The sequence below is a fragment of the Helicoverpa armigera genome, chromosome 6 (genome assembly GCF_030705265.1).
Source record: "Helicoverpa armigera isolate CAAS_96S chromosome 6, ASM3070526v1, whole genome shotgun sequence".
Lineage (NCBI taxonomy): Eukaryota > Metazoa > Arthropoda > Insecta > Lepidoptera > Noctuidae > Helicoverpa > Helicoverpa armigera.
Genome location: NC_087125.1, coordinates 5,488,250 through 5,501,415, shown reverse-complemented (window position 1 = coordinate 5,501,415; position 13,166 = coordinate 5,488,250). Strand labels below are relative to the sequence as shown.

General features: G+C 40.6%; 1 protein-coding gene across 1 annotated transcript; it reads right to left on the bottom strand.

Annotated features, from left to right (window-relative positions):
• Nucleotides 1-7: 7 nt before the first annotated feature.
• On the bottom strand, nt 8-2,756 carry LOC110376936 (deubiquitinase OTUD6B). The gene has a single exon (XM_021335591.3). It carries the CDS (start codon nt 2,628-2,630, stop codon nt 1,785-1,787), a length of 846 nt encoding a protein of 281 aa, XP_021191266.3. The 5' UTR covers nt 2,631-2,756; the 3' UTR covers nt 8-1,784.
• Nucleotides 2,757-13,166: the final 10,410 nt, after the last annotated feature.

Genomic DNA, 13,166 nt, shown 5'->3' with positions numbered 1-13,166 from the left:
CAAATGATTGTAAACAATATTATTTATTAAAAATAATTTACCAGAAATGTGAGTAGGTACATACACAGACTATTTACAATTTTCATTTATTTTATAAATGCAATAAAATGAAGGCTGGTAAGTCATGGGAGTTGTTAGATACTATTTTAATACCTAATAAACTCTTTTGCAAAAAAAGCGGGCACCTATGCGAAATCTTAGTTTTAAGGACTTTACGTGTATTTCAAAGGGTTTTAATGATTGTAGTATATTTCTAGCATTAAAAGGGTTAGCCAAGCATGCGTGAGAGTGTATTCTAAATTTGAATTTTGTACAATTGCTAAGAAATTGGTTAAACCTTGTTTTGGACTAATTGCTGGCAGAAAGTTCGTCGGTGTTTTGAAAAGTTTTTGAAGTGATTTTCAGAAAAATTATAATGCAGTTTTAATTAATGATTAATGTACCTTTTAGTTAGATCAAAACATTTTTGAAAAACTATGCGTATTTGTTAAAATTTTCACCTGCTCTAAATGGGCTATACTGATGATTGATGACAATGTTAAGAGTTTCGGTATTTTAGTGTAAAGCGTTTTATTGTTTACATATTGTACCAACGTGTTTTAAAATATCGCTTTTTCATAATTAAACACTATTTAGAGGAGTATCAGTACTTTGGGCTGCGACAAAACCAATTTAAAGTAAGCAGTGCCGATCACAACTCGTCTCCTATCAGACTTTGACATTTTCAAAAGTCTTGAAATTCTAGAAAATACAGAAAATAGTGCATAGACTATGAGCATGAGGTCTTAAGGCCACGTAATCACTGATTTTTAAATAACCTTGCCTCTTGGGAAACCCCGTAGACCTCTGAAGATCTATGAGTCTGAGCGTTCAAAGAGCGGGTTTTCATCCCAGGGACATTTTATTAAATAAACATGTTTGCTCCGAGGTTTTCTGGTATCTACAGCACTTTCCTGCTTAAATCATAACAATAATTCGCAAACTGATATTTTTTTTTAAGAAACATACGTTTGGCCAATAATAAGGAATTCATGACTCCCTTTCAGCTAAATCATCGTTTAGTAAACCGACACCTATGGAGTTATCGAGAGCTTCAACGCGGCAATAATTTGACTTTTTGGATAGCTTTGACCCTCCTCGTCATTTTTCATATGGTTAATTTAACATTTATAACAAAATTTGGTATTTTTTAGATGTCAAAGTGTGATAGGAGACGAGTTGTAAACGGCATTGCTAACTTTAAATTGGCTTTGTCGCAGCCCAAAGTACTGATACTCCTCTAAATTATGTTTATTCATGAGAAAGGGATATTTTAAACCGCGTGGGTACAATATCTGAACAATAGAATGCTTTACACAAAAATACCGAAACTCGTAACATTGCCGTCAATCATCAGCATAGACTGTTTAGAGCAGGTGCACATTTTATCAAATACGTGTAGTTTTTCAAAATTTTTTTGATGTAACAGGAAGGTACATTAATCATTAATAAAAAGTGCATTATCAGTTTTCTGAAAATCACCTCAAAAACTTTTCAAAACGACCACGAACTTTCTACCAAGAATCAGTCCAAAACAACGTGTAACCAGTTTCTTAGCAAATCTACAAAATTCAAATTTAGAATACACCCTCACGCATGCTTGGCTAACCCTTTTGATGCTAGTAACATCCTACAGTTATTAAAACCCTTTGAAATACACGTGAAGTCCTTAAAACCTAGATTTCGCATAGGTGCCCGTTTTTTTTGCAAAAGAGTGTATAATATTCATGTTTTGTTGATTCAAACTAGTTGTCACCTTCATAAGGAACAGTTGAATTGTAATGTTCACCTAGTCTATACATGTGTCTATGATATGTTATTATCAGTGGTGGCCCATCATGTTCTGCCCCCTGATCAATAGAGCCTGGTCCCGTTGCCTGTATGACAGTTACAGGACATTTCAGAATATTTGACAAAGCTCTAATTTCCAACTGACCACCCCATACCTTAGTATTCTCTATTTTGTTACAATATTCCTCAAACTCTTCACTAGTTAACATTTCACATGTGTCCGGGTTGCTCATGAAGGGAATGAAATCATCTTTATTTTGTCTTATATATTTTGCTACACTTTCCCTTAATTCATCTACAGATATGTCTTTCTGCTTAATTACAGCCATTTGATGAGCAATGGCTTTGTACAAGCAATCACCATCAGAGGGAATAGAGAAAATCTTTAGTTTCCTTTCTTTTAACTTGGTGTTTATTCCTTGAAGTTCAGTATTTCTAGGGCCATGAAGATTTTCTTGTTCTTGCTGTTTTATTTGTTCTTCCCTTTCCTTTTCCTGTTGCGATTTCTTGTCCCTACGTTTTTGGGCCTTTGAAATTTTTACCCTTGCCATTTCATTTTCAATAGTTGGGACTGAATCGGCGGGAACCTCATCTACAGCTATGTTAGCAGAATCTAATTCTTGCTGATGTTTAGCATCCATTTCAGCCTCTAACCTTGCTATTTCTGCTGTAAGCTCTTTCTTTTTTGTTTTATCATTTTTAGCAGCTTTTTTCAGTGCTTGTATTTGTGCTTGGAGCTCTTTCTTTTCTTTTCTATGTTTACTTTCGAGAATTGCAAGTTCGTCATTTTCGCTATCCATCGTCACAAAGCTGATGTCTTGATTGTTTTCTTCTCAGAATACAATTTGTTCAATGGAATTGTAAATTCTAATTAATTTCTAACTCGGCTCAGGAATATGAGGACTGAGGCCACGGGAGTCGAAGTTGAAAATGTGACAGTGACACTGACACTAGTGACACTACTGACGGCCTGCGGACGCTACTCTATGGCAAGACTAGGTGGAGTCCCTTCAACAGACTATTACGTACAGTCTATTCAAAATACTATGGATATAATATTCCACCATAATAATTCACAAATAAGCTTACTTGTAAAATTATTTTTAAAACTAATGCATTAATGATTACAATTACAACACATCGTGCAAGAATGTATTCAGTAGCCTTATTCGCTAACTCCACTGACAGCTCGCAGATATCATCAATTGGTAAAGTGTACATTAGTAAATTGTCAAACAGCTATTTTCTTATTCGCTAACGCCAGTTACCAAATGAGATGACGTCATCAGGCTGATATCCACCATGACTCATTTTGACAGCTGTTTCTGTATCGATTAACCTTAAGTTTTATTTCTTTCTTACATTTTATAATAATATATACCTACTTGCTTCTCATATCACTTGTCAGTGGCAGAATCGTCGACACCAACATCGACGGCATTGATTGCCAGAAACAAAAAATAGAATAGAATAGAATAGTTATATTGCGATTCCGTAAGCCCAATGGACATAATGGATAATGGATAAAAAAATAGAGCTGTCAAATTGTCATCGTAGTTTTGGCGTCAGCAACCGTGTAACGATATCCACCGATATCCACTTCATGCGATACAGAATACCAATGTTTTGAACTTATCGGTTGACATCAAAGTTCCGACGACAACTGAGGCCAGTTGACATCTGAGAATTCGAAAGTTAGCGAATAAGCCAGCAAGTTTATCAAGTTTTGTGAATAGAAGTGTTTTAAAATTATTGTTAAGTTATTGGAACAATTAGTAATAGCTTCAATATACTTTAAAATGCAAAGACCGCCACTGTATGAACGTAGTACCGCATATTATTTTTTAGCTTCAAATTTACTAGAAAATTATGGATATCAATCACGAGAAACGAGGTACCTAAGTAATTAAATCATATTTTATTTATTTGCGTAGATACCTATAGAATTAATGTGTTTGAAAAAAAAATTGTTATTTATATGTTTATTTTTAATCATTGTAGAGCAAAACTTAGGAATAGAATTAACCCACTGGACACAAATGAAACCGAATTTAAAAATATAGAATATAGAAATAGCATTGCACTTAAAATACTTCACACTAAAGTTTATGCCACTCAAACTTATTAAAACTGTTTACTCACGCTTCCATGAATTCAACCATCATTTCATATTGCGTGCGTCTGACTGGTTCTCATTAGTTAGTTAGTTACAGCCTATTTATCGTCCCACTGCTGGGCACAGGCCTCCTCTCACACGGAGAAGCTCATCATTATTTATTATATTATTTATTATATTGAAAGCACTTAATTATTTGTAGCAAAACAAAAACAGAAATACTTTTGTTGTGGACGTGTAGCAAAGCATAAACAAAGGAGATGGCCTTCATAGAAAAAAAACCCAGATTCGACAGCAATGAAATGGTTACCAATAGGTTCCTTATGATAGACCTTTGATGGTGCCAAAAAATCCAGCCTGAAATCCATGGGGTATAGGAGCTATTTCATAATATAGTTAAAATAGGTTATGTTGAATTAATGTTTATTTTAAAGATTATTAACATCAAGGAACATAAAAAAGCAAAGTAAACTAATATTTTACAAGCCAATAGTAATAACCCCATGGTTTCCGAGTTGGCCTAGTGATTAAAAGGTCTTGTATGTAACCACTCCAGATACGATTAAGCTCCGACCTTACCTACTTGGAGAGGTTTCGCAGTTATATGCAACCTTCACAACTGGCTATGAAACGTTTTTTTCAGAAATTGTCTTTGAAAATCGCGCCATGTGACATTGTCAAATATAACAAATGACTTAGCAATGCAAAACGGTCCAATCACGAGCCTGCATTCAACTTCTAATGAACATCAAACAGTAAAAGTAAACTTTTTTGTGAACTAAAATCTTGATCGAAAAAACGTTGTAAAAAGAGAACCCCATGGTTTTTAGATGATTTGAAATACTTTTTAAAATCCACAAATTATACTGAATCCAATCATACATATGAAGTTCCTGTCGACTCTTGGTGTTTTTTTGGCCATCTCCTTTTAGTTTACTTTGCTTTTTTATGTCCCTTGATGTTTATAATCTTTAAAATCAACATACACTGGACAGCAAATAAACCGAGCCACCCGCTACTTTGGAATTCTAATCCGATTTTCTCAAAAACTATAATACTTACAAATATTAAAATTATACCTACAGAAACTACGTTTTATGAGGATTAAAACAAATGGAAAAACATTGGGATTAATCAATTTATTAAGCGCATATTAATCAATTTATCAGGAAGAGTCATCTTACAGCCGTGAAAACCATTGGCAATCACCCAGTGAAAACAAAAATTTTAACCGAAAACAAAGGAAAATATGAAAAATTGTTTTTGTTCAGTATTAAGTGTTTAGTCCCCTTGCTCGAATAGCTGCTAGCATCCTCGTATTGATAGACCTAACAAGTCTGACGATGAAATCTTGTGAGATTGCGTCCCACTCCTCTTCAATAGCGATTTTCAGCTCTGGAAGCCTTATTGGAGCAGGTACCAGGTACCTCGAACCCGACATTTCAGTTCATCCCATAAGTGCTCTATAGGATTCAAGTCCGTGCTACAAGCTGGCCACACCATTGTACGAATGCCGACGTCGTGTAGATACTGGGTTACCACATGAGCAACATGAGACCGTACATTATCACGCATTAACTGCATATCCGGACCGATATAACCTGAGTAAGGTACCACATGGTCTGCGAGAACTTCAGGGATATAGCGATGAGAAGTCAATCCACGTATACGGCCCGTTGGTTTGCTGAAAACTAACGCTGCATGTGTGGGTAATGATATGCCGCCCGAGACCATTACAAATCCCCCTCCGTAAGCACGTTTCCTCGATGCAACACTGGGAGTAACGTTCTCCAAGGCAACGATATACTCTCTGACGTCGATCACTTCCATGTAGACTCACCCTGGTCTCATCAGTGAAGAGTACGTTAGCCTACTGCTCTAATGTCCAATCTCTATGTTCTCGAGCAAATTCAAGTTGTGCTCTACAGCGAGCTACTGTTAATATGGGGCCTGTTGCAGCTGTCCTTGGAATCAGGTTCTGTTCAGCAAGTCTCCTTCTGACGGTATCTGAGCTTATGACGACTTGGCGTTCATCAGGCAGACTTTGTTGGACTTAGACTGCGTTGAGGCGACGATTTCATACAACAGAAAGTTGGATATATCGATCATCTGCTGCTAATGTAGCCCTAGGTCTGCCTATACCTGGGCTGAAATCGAATGCTCCAGTCTCCAAGTATCGTCTGTAAACTCGTTGCACCGAAGATCTGCTGATTGGAAGTCGTCAAGCGACTTCACGTTGCCCAAGGCCTGCTCGAAGTAGTGTTACAGCTTGAGCTGCTTCCTGAGTGGTCGTATCCATTATTTACCAATAAACGAGCACAAAAATACACGCGTCTAAGCAAACGACGGATAAAAACTAAAGAAATGTGAAGAAATATGGAATTTCCCTCACTACAAAATAAGCGCAAACTCTAATCAAAACAGAGAAAATTGATAGCATCGTGTTTATTGCTTGATAACATCGTGAATTGACGGTCCTTTTAATTGAGTTTATAGTCATTTTAATTCTTAAGAAATGCTCTTTCTATAGGTATATTTTTGTTATTTGTAAGTTTTATACTTTTTGAGAAAATCGGATTAGAGTGCCATAGTAGCGGGTGGCTCGGTTTATTTGCTGTCCAGTGTATATTCAACATAACCTATTTTTGCGATAATATGAAATAGCTCCTATACCCCATGGATTTCAGTCTGGATTTTTTGGCACCATCAAAGGTCTATCATAAAGAACCTATTGGTAACCATTTCATTGCTGTCGATTCTGGGTTCTTTTTCTATGAAAATTTGGCCATCTCCTTATACAAGCCATTAGTAACAACCCCATAGTTTCAGAGTTGGCCTGGTGATTAAAAGGTCTTGTATTTAACCACTCCAGATACGATTAAGCACCGACCTTACCTACTTGGAGAGGTTTCGCAGTTACATGCAACCTTCACAACTGGCTATGAAATGTTTTTGGAGAAATTGTCTTTGAAAATCGCGCCATGTGACATTGTCAAATATAACAAATGACTTAGCAATGCAAAACGGTCCAATCACGAGTCTGCATTCAACTTCTAACGAACATCATCATCATCATCATCAGCCTATCGCAGTCCACTGCTGGACATAGGCCTCTCCAAGTGCACGCCACTGAGATCGATTTTCGGCTACTCGCATCCAGCTCCTGCCAGCCGTCTTGCGCAAGTCATCACTCCACCGTGCCTGAGGACGTCCTACACTACGCTTGCCGAGGCGTGGTCTCCACTCTAGAACTCGTTTACCCCAACGGTTATCGGTTCTTCGGCTAATATGGCCAGCCCACTGCCACTTCAGCTTGCTGATTCGGTGGGCTATGTCGATGACCTTGGTTCTCTGACGGATTACCTCATTTCTGATGCGATCCCTCAGAGAAATGCCAAGCATAGCCCTTTCCATAGCCCGCTGAGCGACTTTAAACTTGTGGACCAGCCGTACCGTCAGTGTCCACGTTTCGGCTCCGTAAGTCATGACAGGTAGGACGCACTGATCGAAGACTTTCGTCTTTAGGCACTGTGGGATCGACGATGTTAGGACTCGACGTAGCTTCCCAAATGCAGCCCAACCCAACTGAATTCTCCTATTCACCTCGTCCTCAAAGTTGTTTCTACCTAACTGCAATGTCTGCCCGAGGTATACATATTTCCGAACAACTTCGAGAACGGCGCCGTGTATCGCAATCGGTTCCGGTAGAACATGTTCATTGAACATGACCTTGGTTTTGTCCAAGTTCATCCGTAGGCCGATGCGTAGAGAAGATTCAGCCAGGTCGTTCAGCATTTGTTGTAGGTCCTGCAGCGTTTCTGCCATGATGACGATATCGTCAGCAAATCGCAAGTGAGAGATGTGTTCGCCATTGATGTTGATGCCACGTCCTTTCCAGTTCAGCGTCTTGAACATATCCTCCATTGCATTAGTGAACAGTTTCGGGGAAATAACATCCCCTTGTCTCACTCCTCGATGCAACGGTATGGGCCTTGTTTGCTGATTTTGTACTTGGACGGACATTGTAGCGGCTTCGTAGAGACATCTCATCACTTGGATGTATCGCCAATCTACTTGACAACGCTGCAGGGACTCCAGAACAGACCAGATTTCAACCGAGTCAAAGGCCTTCTCATAGTCCACAAATGCTAGACACAGGGGCTGATTATACTCTTCGGTCTTCTGTATAATCTGCCGCACTGTGTGGATGTGGTCTATGGTGCCGTATCCGCTCCGAAACCCAGCCTGCTCCGGTGGTTGGAATTCGTCGAGTCTTCGCGCAAGTCGGTTCGTGATCACTCTTGAGAACAGCTTATAGACGTGGCTTAGGAGGAAATGGGTCGATAGTTCTTCAACTGGGTTTTGTCTCCCTTTTGAAGAACAGGACGACAACACTCCTACTCCACGCCTCTGGAGTTCTCCCTTCAAACAGGACGGCATTAAAAAGCTTCTGGAGCTCCCCCAGTACGGGCTTTCCTCCTGCTTTTAATAGCTCTGTTGTAATGCCATCCTCGCCAGGGGCTTTTCCATTTTTGAGCTGTCTCAGAGCGATCTCGATTTCGCCACTGCTGACTTCTGGCAGGTCTTCGGTGAAATGGCGCGTTAATGTGGCTCTAGAGTCCTCATTTCTGGGATCAGGTCGAGATGCATGCGATGCGTATAACCGGCCATAGAAATTTTCCACTTCCGAAAGGACTGCCGGCACCGAAGAAACGACTTCTCCACTTGTTGTGGTCAGCTTCGTCAAGTGGCTTCTTCCAAGAGATTGTACGAACACCTTTGACCCCGATTCAGCTCAATTGCTCTTTCAATGTCAAGAGTATTGGAGCACCGGAGGTCGCGTCGTACGTGCTTGTTGATCTCTTGGTTTAGAGCCCGCTTAGCTGACGAAGTGACAGGTGGGTTTTCACGTCGTCTCTTCATAAGCCCTAATGTCTCTTCCGAAAGCTTTGATTTCTTGCCCTTACGCTGCATGTTACAGAATCTCGAACCTTCCTCCCTGAGGATCCGAACCACATTTTCGTGGTTCTGGTTAACGTCTATTGTGGTTTCCACGGCGGCAAATCGGTTCTCCAAATTTGACTGGAACGTTTCAGATCCTGTCATGGTTTGGAGCAGTGTTGGTCGGAGCCTGGCCTTCATCAGACGGAAACGTTCAGCCTTGAAGTTGATATTCAGAGAGCCTCGGACAAGTCGGTGATCGCTACCGGTATTAAACCTATTGATCACGGAGACGTCTCTGAATATGTGCTTTTGTTCGTCATGATGAAGTCAATCTCATTTTTAGTCATAGTGTCGGGCTTTGCCACGTCCACTTCCTTTGGGGCTGCTTTTGAAAAAGAGTTCATCAAAAGAGCCCCTCACGTTCGAGGAAGTTGACGAGCATTTGCCCCCTATGATTCCTGCTTCCAAATCCATGGGATCCTACTGCCGATTCGCCGCAAATCTGTACTCCCACTTTAGCGTTAAAGTCCCCCATGACAACGGTGTAATGGGTCTTTGTAGTGAAGTGGAGGGCCCTTGATATGTCATCAAACATATCCTCCACTTCATCGTCTGAATGTGTCGAGGTCGGTGCGTACACTTGCACTACCTTGAGGCTATACCTGTCGGTGAGCTTTAAGATAAGGTACGCTACCCTGTTCGACACACTAGACACCTCCACAACGTTATCAGCTAGGGACTTATTAACCAGAAACCCAACGCCACCTTGGGATTGTTGGTCTCCTCTCGGAAGTACATTAGGTGACCTGATTCGAGGGTTATGGTGTCCTCCCCCTCTCTTCGAACTTCACATAACCCTAATATGTGCCACCTAATCTTCCCAAGTTCCACCTCGAGTTGCGCCAGATGCGAGTCAAGCCGTAGCGTGCGGCCGTTGTACGTCGCCAGAGTCAGTTTTGTTTGGTGGCCTCCCGTAACCCGGAGATTCTTCGCACCCCCTGCCCCGCCGTAACCACGGTCGCCACCATGACCGGGAATAGCGGGACTGCCGGGAACTAGGGGCCGTGGCTTTTTTGTGCTGCTCATAGAGGTATTTAGCCTACTGCTATCACGCTGGCCAGACGGGTTGATAGAGGGTTTTTTCCGAGTTTTCCTTCTCTTGCACTGGTGTTTGGTGCATTTTATACTCCATTAGTCGACTTTTACGACACCCACTGGAAGAAGGGGTAGCGACATATGTATTCTTAAGCCGTCGCTACACGGCTGTCTAACGAACATCAAACAGTAAAAGTAAACTTTTTTGTGAACTAAAATCTTGATCGAAAAAACGTTATAAAAAGAGAACCCCATGGTTTTTAGATGATTTGAAATACTTTTTAAAATCCACAAATTATACTGAATCCAATCATACATATGAAGTTCCTGTCGACTCTGGGTGTTTTTTTGGCCATCTCCTTTGTTTATGTTTTACACGTCCACAACAAAAAGTATATCTGTTTTTTTTTTGCTACAAATAATTAAGTGCTTTCAATATAATAAATAATTATGAGAACCAGTCAGACGCACGCAATATGAAATGATGGTTGAATTCATGGAAGCGTGAGTAAACAGTTTTAATAAGTTTGAGTGGCATAAACTTTAGTGTGAAGTATTTTAAGTGCAATGCTATTTCTATATTCTATATTTTTAAATTCGGTTTCATTTGTGTCCAGTGGGTTAATTCTATTCCTAAGTTTTACTCTACAATGATTAAAAATAAACATATAAATAACAATTTTTTTTTCAAACACTTTAATTCTATAGGTACGCAAATAAATAAAATATGATTTATTATCTACCTTGTTTCTCGTGATTGATATCTATAATATTCTAGTAAATTTGCCGCTAAAAGATAATATGACATAATATGGCAAAGACTATGAACTACGTTCATACAGCGGCGGTCTTTGCATTTTAAATTACTTATATTGAAGCTATTACAAATTGGTAAACTTAACAATAATTTTAAAACAAAATTATAGACCGATCACTTGTTTACCGACGGTCTATAAACTTCTTACATCTATTTTGAGATTAAAAATAAACCAACATATTGAAAAGTATTCAATTATGTCAGTTTCTCAAAATGGATGTAGGAAGGGGTCCCGTGCTACTAAGGAGCTGCTCCTCACTGATATGGTCATCAGCCAACAGGTTCGGCGATCCCGAAAGAATTTGTCGACATGTTGGATAGACTATAAGAAGGCCTACGACTCGGTCCCCCATACATGGCTTAAGAGGGTACTGGAGTTGTATAAAATAAATACAACTCTACGCGCCTTTCTTGCGTCATGTATGGAGCAATGGAGAACGGTTCTTCACTATCCAGGATGTAGACAAATTGAAGGGACCGGCGATCCTATTAAGATCGAGCGGGGAATATTCCAAGGTGACAGTTTGAGTCCACTTTGGTTTTGCCTGGCCTTGAACCCTTTAAGCACATTGCTAGAGGGTTCGGGGCTGGGCTATCCTTTGCGGAGAGGGGGTCAGGTTATATCCCATTTGCTTTATATGGATGATCTAAAACTATTTGCCACCACGGAACTGCAGCTGATGAAGCTACTGAAGATCACTGAAAATTTCAGTAGTTGCATCAGGATGGAGTTCGGTGTGGACAAATGTGCAGTCATGCATGTAAGGCGAGGGGGAATTGTGGAATCTGAGGGAGTACAACTCTCAGATTCTATAAACCTGAGATCACTCTCCGCAAACGATACATATAAATACTTGGGTATGGCGGAGGGGTTAGGCATCAATGTGGCTGACATGAAACAGTCATTGCGGGAGCGTTTCTTTGGCCGCCTGAATAAGGTTCTAAAAAGTTCCTTATCAGGCGGCAACAAGGTTCGCGCCTATAATGGTTGGGTCATGCCAGTCCTGATGTACTCCTTCGGCATACTCAAATGGACTCAAACTGAATTGGATGCCTTGGATAGGAGAGTCCGCACACTGCTGACCGCAGAACGAATGCATCACCCACGATCGTCGGTGATGAGACTGTACATCCCACGGAAATGTGGAGGCCGAGGCTTTTTAAATGCAAAGACGCTCCACAACCGTGAGGTGTGCAGTCTCAGAGAATATCTTCTCAAAAGCGACGTGGGTATGCATCGTGATATGGTAGCAGTGGACAAAGGACTCACCCGCTATCGTTGGCAAATGAGAACTGGCGCAGACCTGTGGTACTATCTACCCATGATCGCAAGGGGGTATGGCAGAGCAAACAGCTACACGGACGTTTCTTCGGGGCTCTTCATGGCCCCGATGTAGACTTCAATGCGTCCGTAGCTTGGCTACGCTTCGGTGACCTATTTGGAGAAACCGAAGGGTTTGTATGTGCAATTATGGACGAAGTTATCCTGACGAATAACTACCGGAGGTATATTATGAAAGACGGGACGGTTGACATATGTCGGGCATGTCACCATCCGGGTGAGTCTATCAGACATATTATATCTGGTTGTTCTCGTTTGGCTAACGGTGAATATTTGCACAGGCATAACCAAGTGGCCAAGATCATCCACCAGCAGCTTGCTCTGCAATACAACCTTGTAGACCTTGAGGTACCGTACTACAAGTATGCGCCCGACCCAGTTCTCGAAAAGGACCATATCACGTTGTACTGGGATCGGTCTATCATCACTGACAGGACTATTGTAGCCAATAAGCCTGATATTGTGGTGATAGATCGATTAGCGCGCCGCGCGATGATAGTCGATGTCGCCGTTCCGCATGACGAGAACCTTGTGAAAGCTGAGAAAGAGAAACAAATAAAGTATCTCGACTTAGCGCACGAGGTTGTCGCCATGTGGAGTGTCGACACGGCTGTTGTTGTGCCGATTGTCGTTACGGCCAATGGTTTAATAGCCAAGAGCCTCGACGAACACCTCAGGAGGCTCTCGTTGGGCGGCTGGATCAAGGGACTGATTCAGAAGGCAGTACTCCTTGATACGGCACGTATTGTGAGGAGGTTTCTGTCTCTGGGACCCTAACCACCGGTACCTTGGACCCTGTGCCCGATATCGGTGGCAACCTATTTTTTATATTTTTAAATGTTTTTTATTTTTATATTTAATATTTAAAAATGTAAATTATATGTTCTAAATAAATAAATGACTTCAAATTTTAAAACACTTTTATTCAGAAAACTAACTCTAAACAAAACATAAACACGGTTAAAACTTTATTTTTACACTTCTCGAAACCTTTCTCACCGACTATTTTCAAGTGAATAATG